Source organism: Mercenaria mercenaria, unplaced genomic scaffold, assembly GCF_021730395.1.
Source record: "Mercenaria mercenaria strain notata unplaced genomic scaffold, MADL_Memer_1 contig_3416, whole genome shotgun sequence".
Classification (NCBI taxonomy): Eukaryota; Metazoa; Mollusca; class Bivalvia; order Venerida; family Veneridae; genus Mercenaria; species Mercenaria mercenaria.
Genome location: NW_026461551.1, coordinates 4,860 through 18,871, shown reverse-complemented (window position 1 = coordinate 18,871; position 14,012 = coordinate 4,860). Strand labels below are relative to the sequence as shown.

The 14,012-nt window shown below is 35.6% G+C and overlaps 1 protein-coding gene across 1 annotated transcript; it reads left to right on the top strand.

Annotated features, from left to right (window-relative positions):
* Positions 1–299: 299 nt before the first annotated feature.
* On the top strand, positions 300–13,595 carry LOC128553040 (uncharacterized). The gene is made up of 2 exons (XM_053534147.1): positions 300–796; positions 10,558–13,595. The coding sequence occupies exons 1-2, from the start codon at positions 435–437 to the stop codon at positions 11,936–11,938; spliced, it is 1,743 nt and encodes a 580-aa protein (XP_053390122.1). The 5' UTR covers positions 300–434; the 3' UTR covers positions 11,939–13,595.
* The last annotated feature ends 417 nt before the right edge of the window (positions 13,596–14,012 follow it).

Genomic DNA, 14,012 nt, shown 5'->3' with positions numbered 1-14,012 from the left:
AAATAAGAAATAAAAAAGTCGAAACATAAATGTGTTGTGATTATCCCTAGGAAAAGAATATAAAAGTCTGTCGTCTTAATTAATTCGCAAGTGTCTAATAAAAACATAAATTTGTACGATAGTTTACAGATACATGTATAAAGAGGACTTTGAACATCGTGTTAGATTAATCTTGTTTAGATAAAAATATCGAGTTTGTGCAGCATAACTACTGTACCTGTTTACCCATACATATTTAGTGATAATCTCCACGGAGACGAGCGATAAAGTACGTTTTGACATCGACAATATCTATAGGGTTTAACAGATATTTCAATTTGAAAGCAGTTGAAATTAGAAATTTATTAATTTCAGGCCTTGAAAAAAGGTGAAGGAATGTAAATAAATGTAGACTGAAAACGAAAGTAGGACTGACCTTGTACAGCTGTATCAAAATGGCGTCTGGAGGAAGTATAAATACGGATATTTTGTCTGATGAAACGTTTGATCTGTTATGTACTATGTGTAAACGTAAAGGCAAAAATAGCGAAGCTCGGAAATATTGCGTAGAATGTCAAGACTATTATTGTTTAATCTGTGTCAATGTTCATGAGGATGTTCCGTCGCTAAGTGGACATAAGATTCTTGACAAAAGACAGTTCCCATCAGGGTCAGTCAAGACACGGCCGGGTTCCAGCAAGCATCTACCAGTTGCACCAACGGAGAGATGTGACAGACACGCTCACCACTATATAGACATGTACTGCCAAAACCATAACGATGTTGCCTGTGGCACGTGTATGGCTATAGATCACAGGTAAGACTGCTTTATATATGTAGATTAAAACGCATCCCACATGTAGATTCAGCATCTCACGTGCAGATTCAGAGGGAGGGTGCATCCGGCGCATGTCTCTTCCTCTCCACTCGATATGGGAAGCATTTTTAACATATTTTCCTACGGAATTTTAAACTCTTGATTTAAAGCAAGAAAAAATTCTGCTCGCTCTGCTGACTCCTTACTAAATATCACACCGTGCAATATTGCTATAAAAGCATTCCTGAAGTTACCTGCTCGTTTTGCTAGCACATGCTCCTTAAGATTATTAAGATGAAGGTTAATAGCATAGCGCATATTTGAGCATGTCATAATTCGTTATAACTATAAATATATGTTGTGCATTTGGGCGTTAATGTACTTTTAATATTGAACTAATCCAAGTAAAGGGGTGCTATAGTTTACTGAATATATATTTTATACATAAAAGGCACCAACCAATCGGACGAACTAAACTTGACGCAGTAGGTTAGAGTGAACATCGCATGTAATTTATTAGGTGTAGGTGTGGGTTCGAATCCCGGAAAAGTAAGACTTTTTTTTTGATAACTATGTCCAACTTTTTTCAACGAACGATTCAGAAACAGACACTGCCAGCGAATCTGAGGATTAACCTTGTTTATTTGTGAATTTAATCTCTTTTTTTTTTTTGTGATATGAAATAAATTTTTAGAGAAAAAAGTAACAGAAAACGAATGGGAAAACTGATTTGTTTGTTTTGGGTTTAACGCCGTTTTTAACAGTATTTCAGTCATGTAACGGTGGGCAGTTAACCTAGCCAGTGTTCCCGAATTCCATACCAGTAAAAACCTGTTCTCCGCAAATAACTGCCAACTTCCCCACATGCATTATCAGAGGTGGAGGACGAATTATTTCAGGCACAATGTCTTTTATTAAATCGTCACGGAGAACATACGCCCCGCCCGAGGATGGAGCTCGCGACCCCGCGATCCTTAGACCAACGCTCTCCCTAATGAGCTAAGAGGGTGGGCAAAAATGGAGAAAATGAAGAAAAATAATTCAAAATAGTAAATATTGAAGTCCAGGCAATAAAATATGATGCGTACTTTTTGAATTATGATTCATAATACGATAAAAAGAAATTATGTTGGGGTTCGAACCCACAGGTTGCGTGCACCTATGTATCAGTGGCAATCGCACTTACCAATACGCTGTGCAGTCTTTGATCGCAACTCGGTTAATATCTTACATTACATACCTATTTCTTTCGTAAATCATCAGCCGAGATTATCCGAAAACCAGATCCACCTTAGTTAATGAACTCGCCCGGTCATTTTTGAAGGTCAAAGTATATCTATAAATACTATGATTTTGAAAACTTGAAAAAACACAAACAAACATCTGTGGTAACAAACAAAATCTTACAGCTCATATAGTAATCATTATTCAGGGGAATGATGTCCTTGTGTAGGGATAACGCATGTTTTTTCATGTAACATCTGCAGAATCCTGAAGGATTGGTTGGTACCCGAGCCCGTTAGGGATTCCCGAGTGATTCTGAAGATATTATAACACGAAAAGAACATGCGCTAACGCTATTCTAGCATAAAACACGTGAAAACCAGGTAAATGAATATTATGTCTCTCAACGTCATTTAATTTTCACGAAATGCGCGGTAAAGTCTACGTCGTTTTTTCACCTTGACGTCATTTCCTTTTTAATTATCCGTTTTGGGGCCGTAATACGTTTACGCTTTGCCACGGAATGTGCATAATATAAAATAAAAAGGTGTTACAACAGCATGTGAGCGCGAGAATCTCTCTGTTAACACACGTTTTTTCTCCTGTTAAAACACCCCCAAAAAGTGACAATAACAGCGGATTTATGCTAGAATGTAGGGATAACGCATGTTTTTTCGTGTTATAACATTTGCAGAATTCCGAGGGATTGGTTGGTTTCTATCCGAGGGATTCTGAAGATGTTTTAAAACGAAAAGAACATGTGCTAATGCTATTCTAGCATAAAACGCGTAAAAACTAATAAAGATGAATGTAGTGTCCCTCAACGTTATCAAATTCCCATGAAATGCGCGGTAAAGTCTACGTTGTTTTTTCACGTTTACGTCATTTCCTTTTGAATTATCCATTTTAGGGCCGTAATGCGTTTACGCTTTGCCACGGAACACGCATATATAAAAAGATGTTATAACAGCACGTTAGCGCGAGAATTTTAGAAATTTGACACCGCTGAAATGATAGGGGATACAACTAACTGCGATCGCTGAACGACGACAGCGATCCGATTCCATTTGTTAAAGAAACAAGAGAAATGGCTGACGCGTGTAGGCATGAAGGTGGTAATTCGCCGGATATGCCTCCGTGATCCACTCAAATGTAGTACATAATAATATATAGTGCAATTTTCCAGCCTAGTGATGTCATTTTTATGCCAGATATAACTTTTATTGATACTTGATTGTGAAGATGAATGTCTGCGGATGATTTTAAGCTACAAATTATGCTTACACGTTGAGTCGAAACTGCTTTTTAAACTGAAAGTGAAAGTAGGTATTTCCTGATGTCTCCCTAAGCAATATTAACGTATTCATCACGTGTCTCTCAGGCACGTGACCATGGTTTCAATATATTATTGTCAACCCCGTATTTTTTGGTTTTAGAAAGATCTAGACCGTCAGGACAAGGATAGTCTCGCAGGAAGAGAAGGGTTAGAACTGCTGATTTGTTATAAATTCTTGCATAAAAACTACTTTTTTCACTGGATCCGCCCATGTATAAACGGGAGAAAAATCGTGTGCAAACAAGGCAATTCACGTGCTGTTAATACATGATTTTACATGTCAAATGATGTTTTTTTCTTCTTCGGATAAGAGTTCTTTCAAGGATTATGCAAGACTAAATAGATTATTAGATTTTCATCTCCCACCCCCTAAATTTGATTTCAGGAAGGAAGTTGCTAGCCTACTGGTCCGGTAACCGATCCTCTAGACCTGGAGTCTAGAGGTCCCAGGGCTTGGCCAAGGGGGCTTGTGTTCACCTGCCCTCTCCCTCAGCTGGCTAAAAAGTGACCTATAGTCATCAAAGATACACCCTATTTCTTTGTCAAAGGAATAATAGTTCTCAAAATTTGACCCAGAGACACACCAGAGCCTATCATAACGTACCTGTATTTCAAAAATTTCCAGGGGAGAGCCCCTCCTGAATCCCTCCCTTTATATGGGCAGAGGTCCCCTCAAATACCTAGACTGTTACCCCCTCCCCTATCCGACAAAAATTTTCGGGTCCGGTAATCAATAAACATGTAATATTATAAGGACAGTTCCAGAATTAACAGTACGGTGGGGTCGCAGGGCACTTCTTGAAAAATACAACAACAAAAAAAACACCCATATCTTTTTTTTTATTTTCCTCCAACCCATGATTTTTATTTTTTCTGCAACCCCACTACCCATATTTATGAATTTTCCACTAACCCACGCAACCTATAATTATGAAATGTACAAAAATCGAAACATGGAGAGAGCTATTGTTATAAACAACGGCGGTAGTATTTAACGTTTTCCCATTTTATATCTCAAAAACGTCAAAAGTCACCAATTGCTCCATTCCGCTTCGAGAATTTGCCGTTAGAATAGAAAAAATGTCTACACCCCACCCACTTCATTTATTATAAGCTCATCCGTAAAACTTGTTACTTTACCGCTTCCGACCTAGCAATTCAAGGAGAGAGTCGCACTTCTCGAATACAAGTGAAACAATTGTCATTACATGCCTGCTAGTGTTTAAACGTTAACATCTTTTCTTTTTGAAACTTGAACACATAAATATAATATTAAGAACTCGAATGAAAAAAAAATAAAGTCAAGCTTTTAAGCATACATTTTCATTTGTTTGTAGAGCATTTTGTTTACAATTACACATGAAGTTTCAACACAGTAACGTTTCTGGTGCGCGAACGTATAACGCCAATATGTAAGTTTCTTTAGCATTGAAGGCACATGCAGTTTCCCGCCAACATACAAAGAAGAAACGTTTGCTTCCGTATCTATCAAGAAGGCCCGATATTTACGCATATTTAAGTCGGATTTTCATTAGTTTTATTATTCATGTTTCCATCGTTCACATCTGTAGGTGCTTGTTCAACCAATTGCGAAGAGTGTACGAAAATGTATATATCGATCAAGCACCGTTTCTACTGAAATATGATTTCGGAAGAATCATGTTGAGTCATTAAAGGATACATGTATCATGCCCTGACGCCGACAAGACTTGTGATTTCTTTGGACAGGATTTATAGAAGTTTAGTCATCCGTTTTAAGAATAATGATTTAAAGCAGTACATGTTTTTGTAATCTTGTTTTAAAGACACTGACCACCGGATCATACGACAACAGAAAAGGAAAAAAAATAGATATCAGAAAATCATTGCTATATTTCTTAAGGTTTTAAAACTTACTGACAGATTATTTTATAGAAACACTTAAGAATTACTAGTAGTTGATTTTGCGATTTTTTCCATTCAAAATATCGGGATAGTGTAAGTAAACTGCTATAGATTCTAATCATAAAGCTTTTTTATTATACTTTTTTAACGGTCGTTACGCGCCAAATTCCTCCGTGGTGTATTGGTCCAGACCGCAGATTTTTTTATTGAAGTTCCGGTTTGATTCCCGACTTGAGCATGTTTTTTTTTCTTTGTTTGTTTGTTTTTCTTTCTTGATATGACATTTCAAGACAGATTAAAAACTCATGTTCTAATGTTCAAAACATGAAAAAAAAACTTTGAGCGAAACTCTGGAGGCCTTTAAATGGCTAAACGCGAAAGTAACAACTTGTGATCTTTTTGTCCACATTCTATTCAACGTAATGGAAATAATTAAGATGTAGAATATTTAGGAAAAGATATGAAATATTTCTCAAGTCACATTATTTACTTCAACATAAAAAAGTTTTGAAAAAGTTTTCTTTTTACGATGCTGGCTTTGTCATTAGTACTTTAAAGTGCAAATATGCAGCTCGACTTTTCGAAGAAAATATAGAGCTATTGCACTCGCCCCGGCGTCGGAGTCGCAGTTGGTTAAAGTTTTTGATAAAGTCAAATATCTCTGTTACTATCAAAGATATTGACTTGATACTTAGAATAGTTATTTACTATCAGATTCTACATCGGGAGAAACACACCCCTATTACTCTGATTTGATTTTTTCGTTAAAGTTTTTGATAAAGTCATATATCTCTGTAATTGTCAAAGCTTTTGACTTGAAACTTAAAATAGATATTTACTGTCAAAGTCTACACCAGGAGTTTACCCAATTACTCTGATTTGAATTTTGACAGACTTATGCCCCTTTTTAACATAGAATTATTTGCCTTAAGTTTCATGAAGTTTTTACTGGCAAAGAGTCAAGCACTGAGAAAAGTTGAGCGCGCTGCCTCACGGACAGCTCTTGTTTACAGTTTAGCTTTGCATTGATGCATAAGCGATTTAACTGAACAATTCGACAGAAAAATAGATAAACCGCGTGTGCAAACAGTTTGAATAGTACAAATACATGTTAGGCCACGTATTAGCAAAGAAAACATTTGCGTAATACTGCAGCAAATATGACTGTGTGCGACATTAGTGACTTCCCATAATTATAAACGAGAACGACTGTCGGGAATATCATGATGTTGATTTTCACACCGACATAAAATTTTCTTGTAAAAAGGTTTCTGAATCGGCTAGTGCTTCACAAATATATTGAAATATCTGAGGCAGATATGTCCTTAATCAATCTGACTAAAGTACTTGATCTTCTGCCCAAGCGTAGCGTAAGGTACCATTGATTTATTAACATACGATTACATATTTTGTGTGATATTGCACGAGGATGCTGTACGCCTTTTAAAATATTGTGCAGCATGGAAAAATTCGACTAATATTAGTGAAAAGAGATCTACATCCAAAGAACCTTCACTCAGTTCACACGTGTTTTCGTTTCGGCCTGTCTCGTTTCAAACATTGATTTATACGCGTCACGTGCCAGTCAAAATACACGAGCGCGAATAAAAGGCGGGAAAAATGAAGTATCAATAGGTCATCACGGACTTTATTGACTTCTACACAAGTGCGTGATATACAGTCCGTGTCTGATAATTTCGGAGTGACGTCACGTTTGTTTATGTTTTCTGGACTTATAAAACTAACAAAATGGGTAAAGCAGCTTACATAAACAATAATATTAGGTATATTTTATTGCAACACATATGTCAGTCCCAGTAGCTCAGTGGTTAAGCATTGATGTTTGAAATGTCGAATTATGCGGGCTTTAGGTTCGAATCTAGGTAGGTGTTGTTGTTTTTTTCTCTTTCAGGGTAACCACCATAATCACTCATTTTTCCAGGAATATATTGATATATTTAGATAGAAATTTTATTAAATTAACTTCTGTTTAAAGGTGACCAGCCATCAGGTCTGTGTAAACACATCGTAATATGAATGCATAGTCACGGAAACACTCGGAAATTTCGTGCAGGTTAAATTCCTCTCTGGTATATTGCCAGTATTAGTGTAGTCAACATGTCCGAGGCGTCCACGTCTGTTGTTGCAAAGAGAAACATTGTTCAGTATAAGAGTGATGCTAAATGCATACTACAAAATGATCTGAAGGTTATTTCAAGCATCATTATTTTTCTATATTTCAGTTCGTTATTGTATACTCTAGTGCTGTATTACTGCATTTTGAATATTTTCAATTGTCTTTGAAAAAAAAAATGTAATTAAAACATAAAAAAAAGATTTAAAAAAAGTATAAATCACGGTGGGATTTGAACCAACGCGACAATGGAAATAAAAAGAAACGCACGTGAAAGGCTAACGCTCTAAGGCCGTTACTAATCTTCTACTTCAAAGTATGCGTTCCGGTTAGCCTAGTAGTATAATATAAAAGTGTGTACTTAGATAATGATAATCATCGATTACTCTCCTGACTTGGACTCGTCCAAATAGTCACTCCGAAGTTATCAGACGCGGACTGTAGTTCATAATCGGTGACACGATTCTATTACGTAAAGAAATGTCAATTGAGATACTTCCGGCGATTAAGGACGCTGACTGCAAATTCAACGGGAACGAGACAGAAAAATGAAATATTTAATGAACAGAAAAAAGTCATATTTCTTAGATCGGTGATGTCAAAATTGCGTTCGGTGTATCACGGTCAGTAAAGTAACGACTTGTAGTTAAAAGAAAGGAAAATGTCCGTAACTAATTAAGAGAGGTGATCAATCAAACATTCTTATGTTTGTACATTAGCCCAACATCCATAAAGACGATTATTGTGAGGACAAACACTCATAATAATGATTTTCTGATGGACCCCATCACCCATAATAATGAATTTCCGATGGACCTCCAAACTTTTGTTGCCGTCCGACCCCCATCCCCGTATAGTTAATTCTGGAATCGCCCTAATGTACTGTGTTACCAAGGTTATATCTGGTAAAAGTTATGATTAGTTGTCATAAAGTTGCCGTTTTGAATTTTTTTTTCGGAAATATTTTATTTAGGTTCTATAATAACCTCTCACTCAGGTTTGAGTCATATTGAATATAAAATTTAAAGATTTGAATGATATTTGGACACAATAACCCTTGGGGGAAAGACCTTCACATTGATCTACTTAAAGTTGAACCCTTTATGGGTAAACACTGTCGAGTGTTAGCATCTGCCCTCATTAGGCAATGCTCCTATTTAAATGTATATATTAAGGCGATTCCAGAATTAACTATATGGGGGTCGGTGTATCCAGATTTGGATGGCAGAGGAGGCAGAGGCAATTTCTAATATACAGGCAGAGTGAAATTTTTAATACACAAATGTAATGAAATTGAATTGAAACTGGCAGACTTATTGCCTGTTAATGATTGTATGTGAAAAGGCAATAACTTTGCTTAAGTTCATGGATATAATTATAGTCCATCCCCACCCCCAAACCGGGTCACTTGATATGTAAAACATCTCCAACGGTGGGGATTTTGACAATTGCCATTGCCCCAGGGTGGGGATTTAGACTCCGATAAAGGAAAAATGTCAAATTCCCCTAGGTCAGCTCGCCGCCCCCTCCCTGGGGCAAAATATTGATAGATGCATAAGATATAACTGTATTTGAAAGCTGTAGACCTAGATATTTCAAAAATATTTTCAAACTGAATTTTGTGTAATAAATGTTGATTCTACGGAAGCGTGAAAGGGCTATCAGACGCTAATACGTTTGGTTATGTTATGGCTGCGGAAAGGATATACGAACACACAATATCAAAATCTAACGGGCGGTGGTGTTTAGGGGTGGAGGCCAATGTAATGATTGTATCAACATATTTACACAAGTACGAGATAGGGTAAATAACCGCTCTTGATCAGTTACATCATTTTTTTTAAGTTAATCTTTTTTACCCTTAATCATACTAAAATTTGTCGTTGAGAAGATTCAAAAAGTACTGTTATAAACAGAAATACAAAGAATCAGATTTTTCACGTCTGAATTTTCATGGTCGGTCGTCAATGAAAATAATACAATTTTTTTTATTTAAACCCAAGGCTGTGATAAGGATGGAAGGTTGGTAAGATGTGCTCGGAATATCTGTATTTCTTATTACTATCCTAATTAAGCTGGATGGTCTATAAAAAAAAACCACACACATTCATTGGCGGTGTTGTTGTGCGTACGCATGGAACCCGTGAACTTTTAAACCAAAATTCAATGTCATTTATTAGTAGAATAACAAAGTATATTGCAATAATCTGTTTATTAGTTTTAACAGTTATTGTCAGTTTCAAAAAAGTATATCTCGGATCCTGAAAATAAAAAAGATACTGTTGATGATCATGTCACTTTTCGCTGATGAAATTGAAATACAAATATTTGTCATTAGCGAGTTTCAAACTCAATTTAAATGAAATAAAAAATTCTGTTCCGACTTATTTCTTCAACAATCTCTACTCATACATTGAGTTAACTACTCACACTTTCTCTAAATTACCATACATTGTTCTCTTTTCATTTTTGTATTACACTACGTTCCTAGTCATATTATACATTAAAGTGTCTTATTGTCGCGCGTCGTTTGGTATTGTCGCGCGTAGTGTTTTCATTGTCGTGCGTTGTATTGCGAGTCGTGTCATATTGTCAGGCGTCGTGTTGCATTGTCGAGCGTCGTGTTACGTCTTGTAGAAAGTCATGCGTCAACCTAAAACACAACAGACAACACACTACATGAGCAAAAGAAGATTACCCAGACACCAACTTCCTGCGAAAGTCTGTATTTAAGACCCGGCTTCAATACATATGTCACTATATGTAGTGACAAAAATGAATATGTTTTCAGCAGGTTATTGCTTTCACACACTTATCGGCTCGGGCTGAAAATTATAATCATAATCTGCCCGATGATCACGTGCGCTTCCGGGTACGACGAAAGAAACAGACTTTGAGATTTCTTTAGAAGTACCCCAAACTATTGTCATTAAAATCTAGCGTCAGGAGTTGTAATTACTCCCTTTCAGTAGTGCAACTAAACGTATGTATTAAAGACACTAATACACGACAGAGCCAGGCTAGGTGATAATCGGCCTGGAATTCATAATGGCCTTCGGGTCATTATCATGTGCCGGTCCGGCTCTGTCGTGCATTAACCTCTAAGTAATGCATGGTATCTTTTTCGCTTGCAAACAAAAAACGAAATGTAAGAAATATCCTATTGTGTTTCTTCTTTTCAAGGTTATGCAAAGATATCTTCTACATACCAGAATTTCTCCAGAACAACACCTGCACCAACACTACCAGGGAAATTCAGCAAAAGCTAGACTCAGTTACAAAGGTTTTGAAAGAGCAACAAGAAAAGTTCAAACGAGAAAAAGAACGGCTCTTGAAAAGCAAAACTGTCACACTGGAAAACATCAAGAAGTTCAGAAAAGAAATCAATGACAGACTTGACGAACTAGAAAAGAACACTATTTCTTACATTGAAGATAAGTACAAAACCTTCTTAAATGAAATGGAGGAGAGTATCAGAATATTAGAGACAAGCAAAGCCAGCTTAAAATCCGCTCGAGAAAAGCTAACACTGGCAAGTGACAACAAATTGCAAAACTTTGTGAATGTCAAGAAAGGAGAAAACATCGCTGAAAATGCTGCTATATCAGTAGAAGCAAGCCAATTACAAACACCGTTCAAAGACATTGATTTCACTGGAGATCATAGACTAGCTTCTTTGTTGCATGAAATAAATGTTTTCGGCAAGATTGAACAGAGAATAGCCATGAAAACAGAAAACATTGGTACTGTGAATATTCATAAGAACGATTCTTTACTTCAAGTAAAAGGTTGCACAAAATGTAGTGTTAAAGTTCAGTCAGATAAAGAATATTGTAATATTGTCAGCGCCTGTACTCTGGAGGATAGAACAATTATACTGTCTGATTGCAACAACAACAAGCTGAAACGTTTAGACAGTTCCACATATACTGTCATAGACTACTGTAATCTACAGGGGAGACCATGGCAAGTTTGTTCTATTGATAAACAGCAAGCTGCTGTATGTTTGCATGACAAGAAAGAAGTTCAATTCATTTCACTGTCAAGCAAAATGACATTAACAAACAAAATAAAAACTGACTTTGAATGTCGAGGTCTATCATATGCTGATGGCAATCTGTACATTTCAGACTATACATCAGTTTATATATACAGTGTATCAGGAAGAAAGCTGAAGCAGTTCAGTAAAGATCAATCAGGACAGAAACTGTTCTCTAACATCCTCAGTCTAGCTGTCAGTGAGGATGGTTCCAAGATTTGTGTTGCTGACTATGACAATGGACTGATTATTCTGGATAATAACGGTAGAGTTGTTGGAAGATTTAATGACTCGCAGTTAAAATCTGCCTATGGTTGTTGTCTTACAGGTAGAGGGAGTCTTCTTGTGTGTGGGAATAACTCCGACAATGTGCTACAGTTTGGACCGAATGGTAATCTGATAGGTGAGGTTGTGAAATTTGATGATACATCAGCCTGGCATCAGGCAATATGTTGCAATCAGCAAATGTCAAAGATGATTATAGGCAGAAACAGGGATGAAATTGAAGTATATGATTTGATATAAAGTATACAGTAACTTTGTATACCTCATACTGCTGAACTGAATGACTTTACCAATGATGATTACAAGTGTTGATTTTACCATTATTCTACTAAAAAATAATGGACAAATTGTACTAATTTTTTTGTTGTTATTTATATTTTACCAGAGAAATTCCTTTTACATGTTCACATAATATAGTATAATGAAACTTTCAGTAAATCAATAGCATGATATGTTGAATTTCAAACAGATGACTGAACATAATACATAGTGACAAAGTCAGTGAATAACAACAACAACAGTCGTGAATATTCTACTGCCAGCAAAGATATCATCTTCCTACTTATAGAGAGAACAAGATAACTGAAGGGAGATAAAAGCTGTTATTAATAAAACATACTTTCTAAGTTGTTTCCCTTTGTATGGCTGTGTTAAAAGCACGAAGAGAAAACAGATATAAAGCTAGGAAATTGATATAAAACAAAATTTGTTATTTTTATTCCTTAAAATTTTAAATTATCTTTATGATAATATTTCTTATTCTTAATAACAATTGAATCATGCCTTTTCTAATTTACCTAATCCATTCTAAAACTATGTATTTTGCCAGTGGTTATGTAATAAAGTACATTGATTATCATTATCTTCAGTTTGTTTAAGACAATAGAAGTATATACCGAGTTAAAGAGAGAAAAAAAGACAACAAAAGGTAACAGAATCTGACAAGGTTGTCAGTTGATACTGTAATATCTTGAACACAATACAATAGGAGTACTCCAGGAAAAAACAACAACAACAACAACAACAAAAAAGAAAGAAAAAGAAAATAGAAAGGCAAGGGGGTTTAGCGCGTGAGACTTCTATCTGTGTGACCGGGTGTTTATTTGGAGCGAGTGGGCAACCTATTTAGAAGCGCTGTAACTTTCAGTCTTTTGATATAATAGCATAAAAGGTAGAAAGAAAGAGCATTTATATAAATCTTGTATAATAGTAATTTCTTTTCAAAGAATTTCTAATCTATCAAAGGGAGGAACTCTCTCCATTGACTTTTGAAATTTTGTAACAAAAGTTTTAACTGCATTGTATTTATTTACTTTGAATAAGTATTTAATACACATTTTCAGTCCTTCTAGGTTTGGCAAAGCATTTTACATGAATAAATATATGATTTACATGAGATAAGGACAAGGTTAAGTACATCTGGAAACAGTCTGTTACCAAATAAAATATCAGTATTTGTCCAGTTTGCACCTAATGTAATTGATGAACACTTACTTTGAAAATAATTTCTAACATTTAACTAGAATGTTGTTATAAATGGACATTCGTAAAACAGATGTAAAATAGTTTCTGAAGCTCTATGACAAAAGGAGCATTGGTTATCATGTACAATATCAAAATAAAGAAATCATAAATACTGCATTTATACAATGTACATAACTGAGCACAATTTATAAATTTATGCAATATGTATTTTATACTTTTTTCATACCAGGAGATTGTAATATTAGGTTATTTAAACGTACCCAGCTTAGCGGCTCGTCCAATGTGGTTTTCTCAGCTGGGTACTCGTCCAAATATATCTCGTATTGTACAGTACAATGTTAAATAACCTTTTTATTCTATATCTTTTTTATCTTACTATAATAATAGTTTAAATTAAAAATGTTTCACTGAATATTGTATTCCTGCCTTTTCTAGTTTTTCCCAGCTTGGTATGAGTGCAAATATATATTATACAGAACAATGTTAGACCTTAAATAACCTTTTTATTCTATATTTATTTCACTTCATACGTAATATAATTATGTAATTCATTGAATGTTGTTTTTTCTGCGTATCATCATTTAAAAAAAGTATATGGCGCAACCTCCCTACAACAGCCATTTGGCGATGAAAACTGTTCGACTTAAAAGAGCGGACAAGGCTAAATTCCCCATTTTTCGAGTAATTCAAGGACTATAATCAAAGAGTGCCTGGTACAATTCGGCTGGTTATCGAAATTGGCCGAGATGTAATGCCCACAAACATTGTCAGCAAGTTTGGTGAAGATCCGACGAAAACTGAATTATAGAGCAGACATGTTTTGGATGCT

What these genes read in the sequence shown, in the direction of transcription:
- LOC128553040 (XM_053534147.1), top strand. Translation starts at nt 435, where the DNA reads ATGGCGTCTGGAGGAAGTATAAATACGGATATTTTGTCTGATGAAACG. An exon ending in TGTATGGCTATAGATCACAG is followed by an intron (nt 797 to 10,557) that starts GTAAGACTGCTT and finishes CTTCTTTTCAAG; the next exon opens with GTTATGCAAAGATATCTTCT.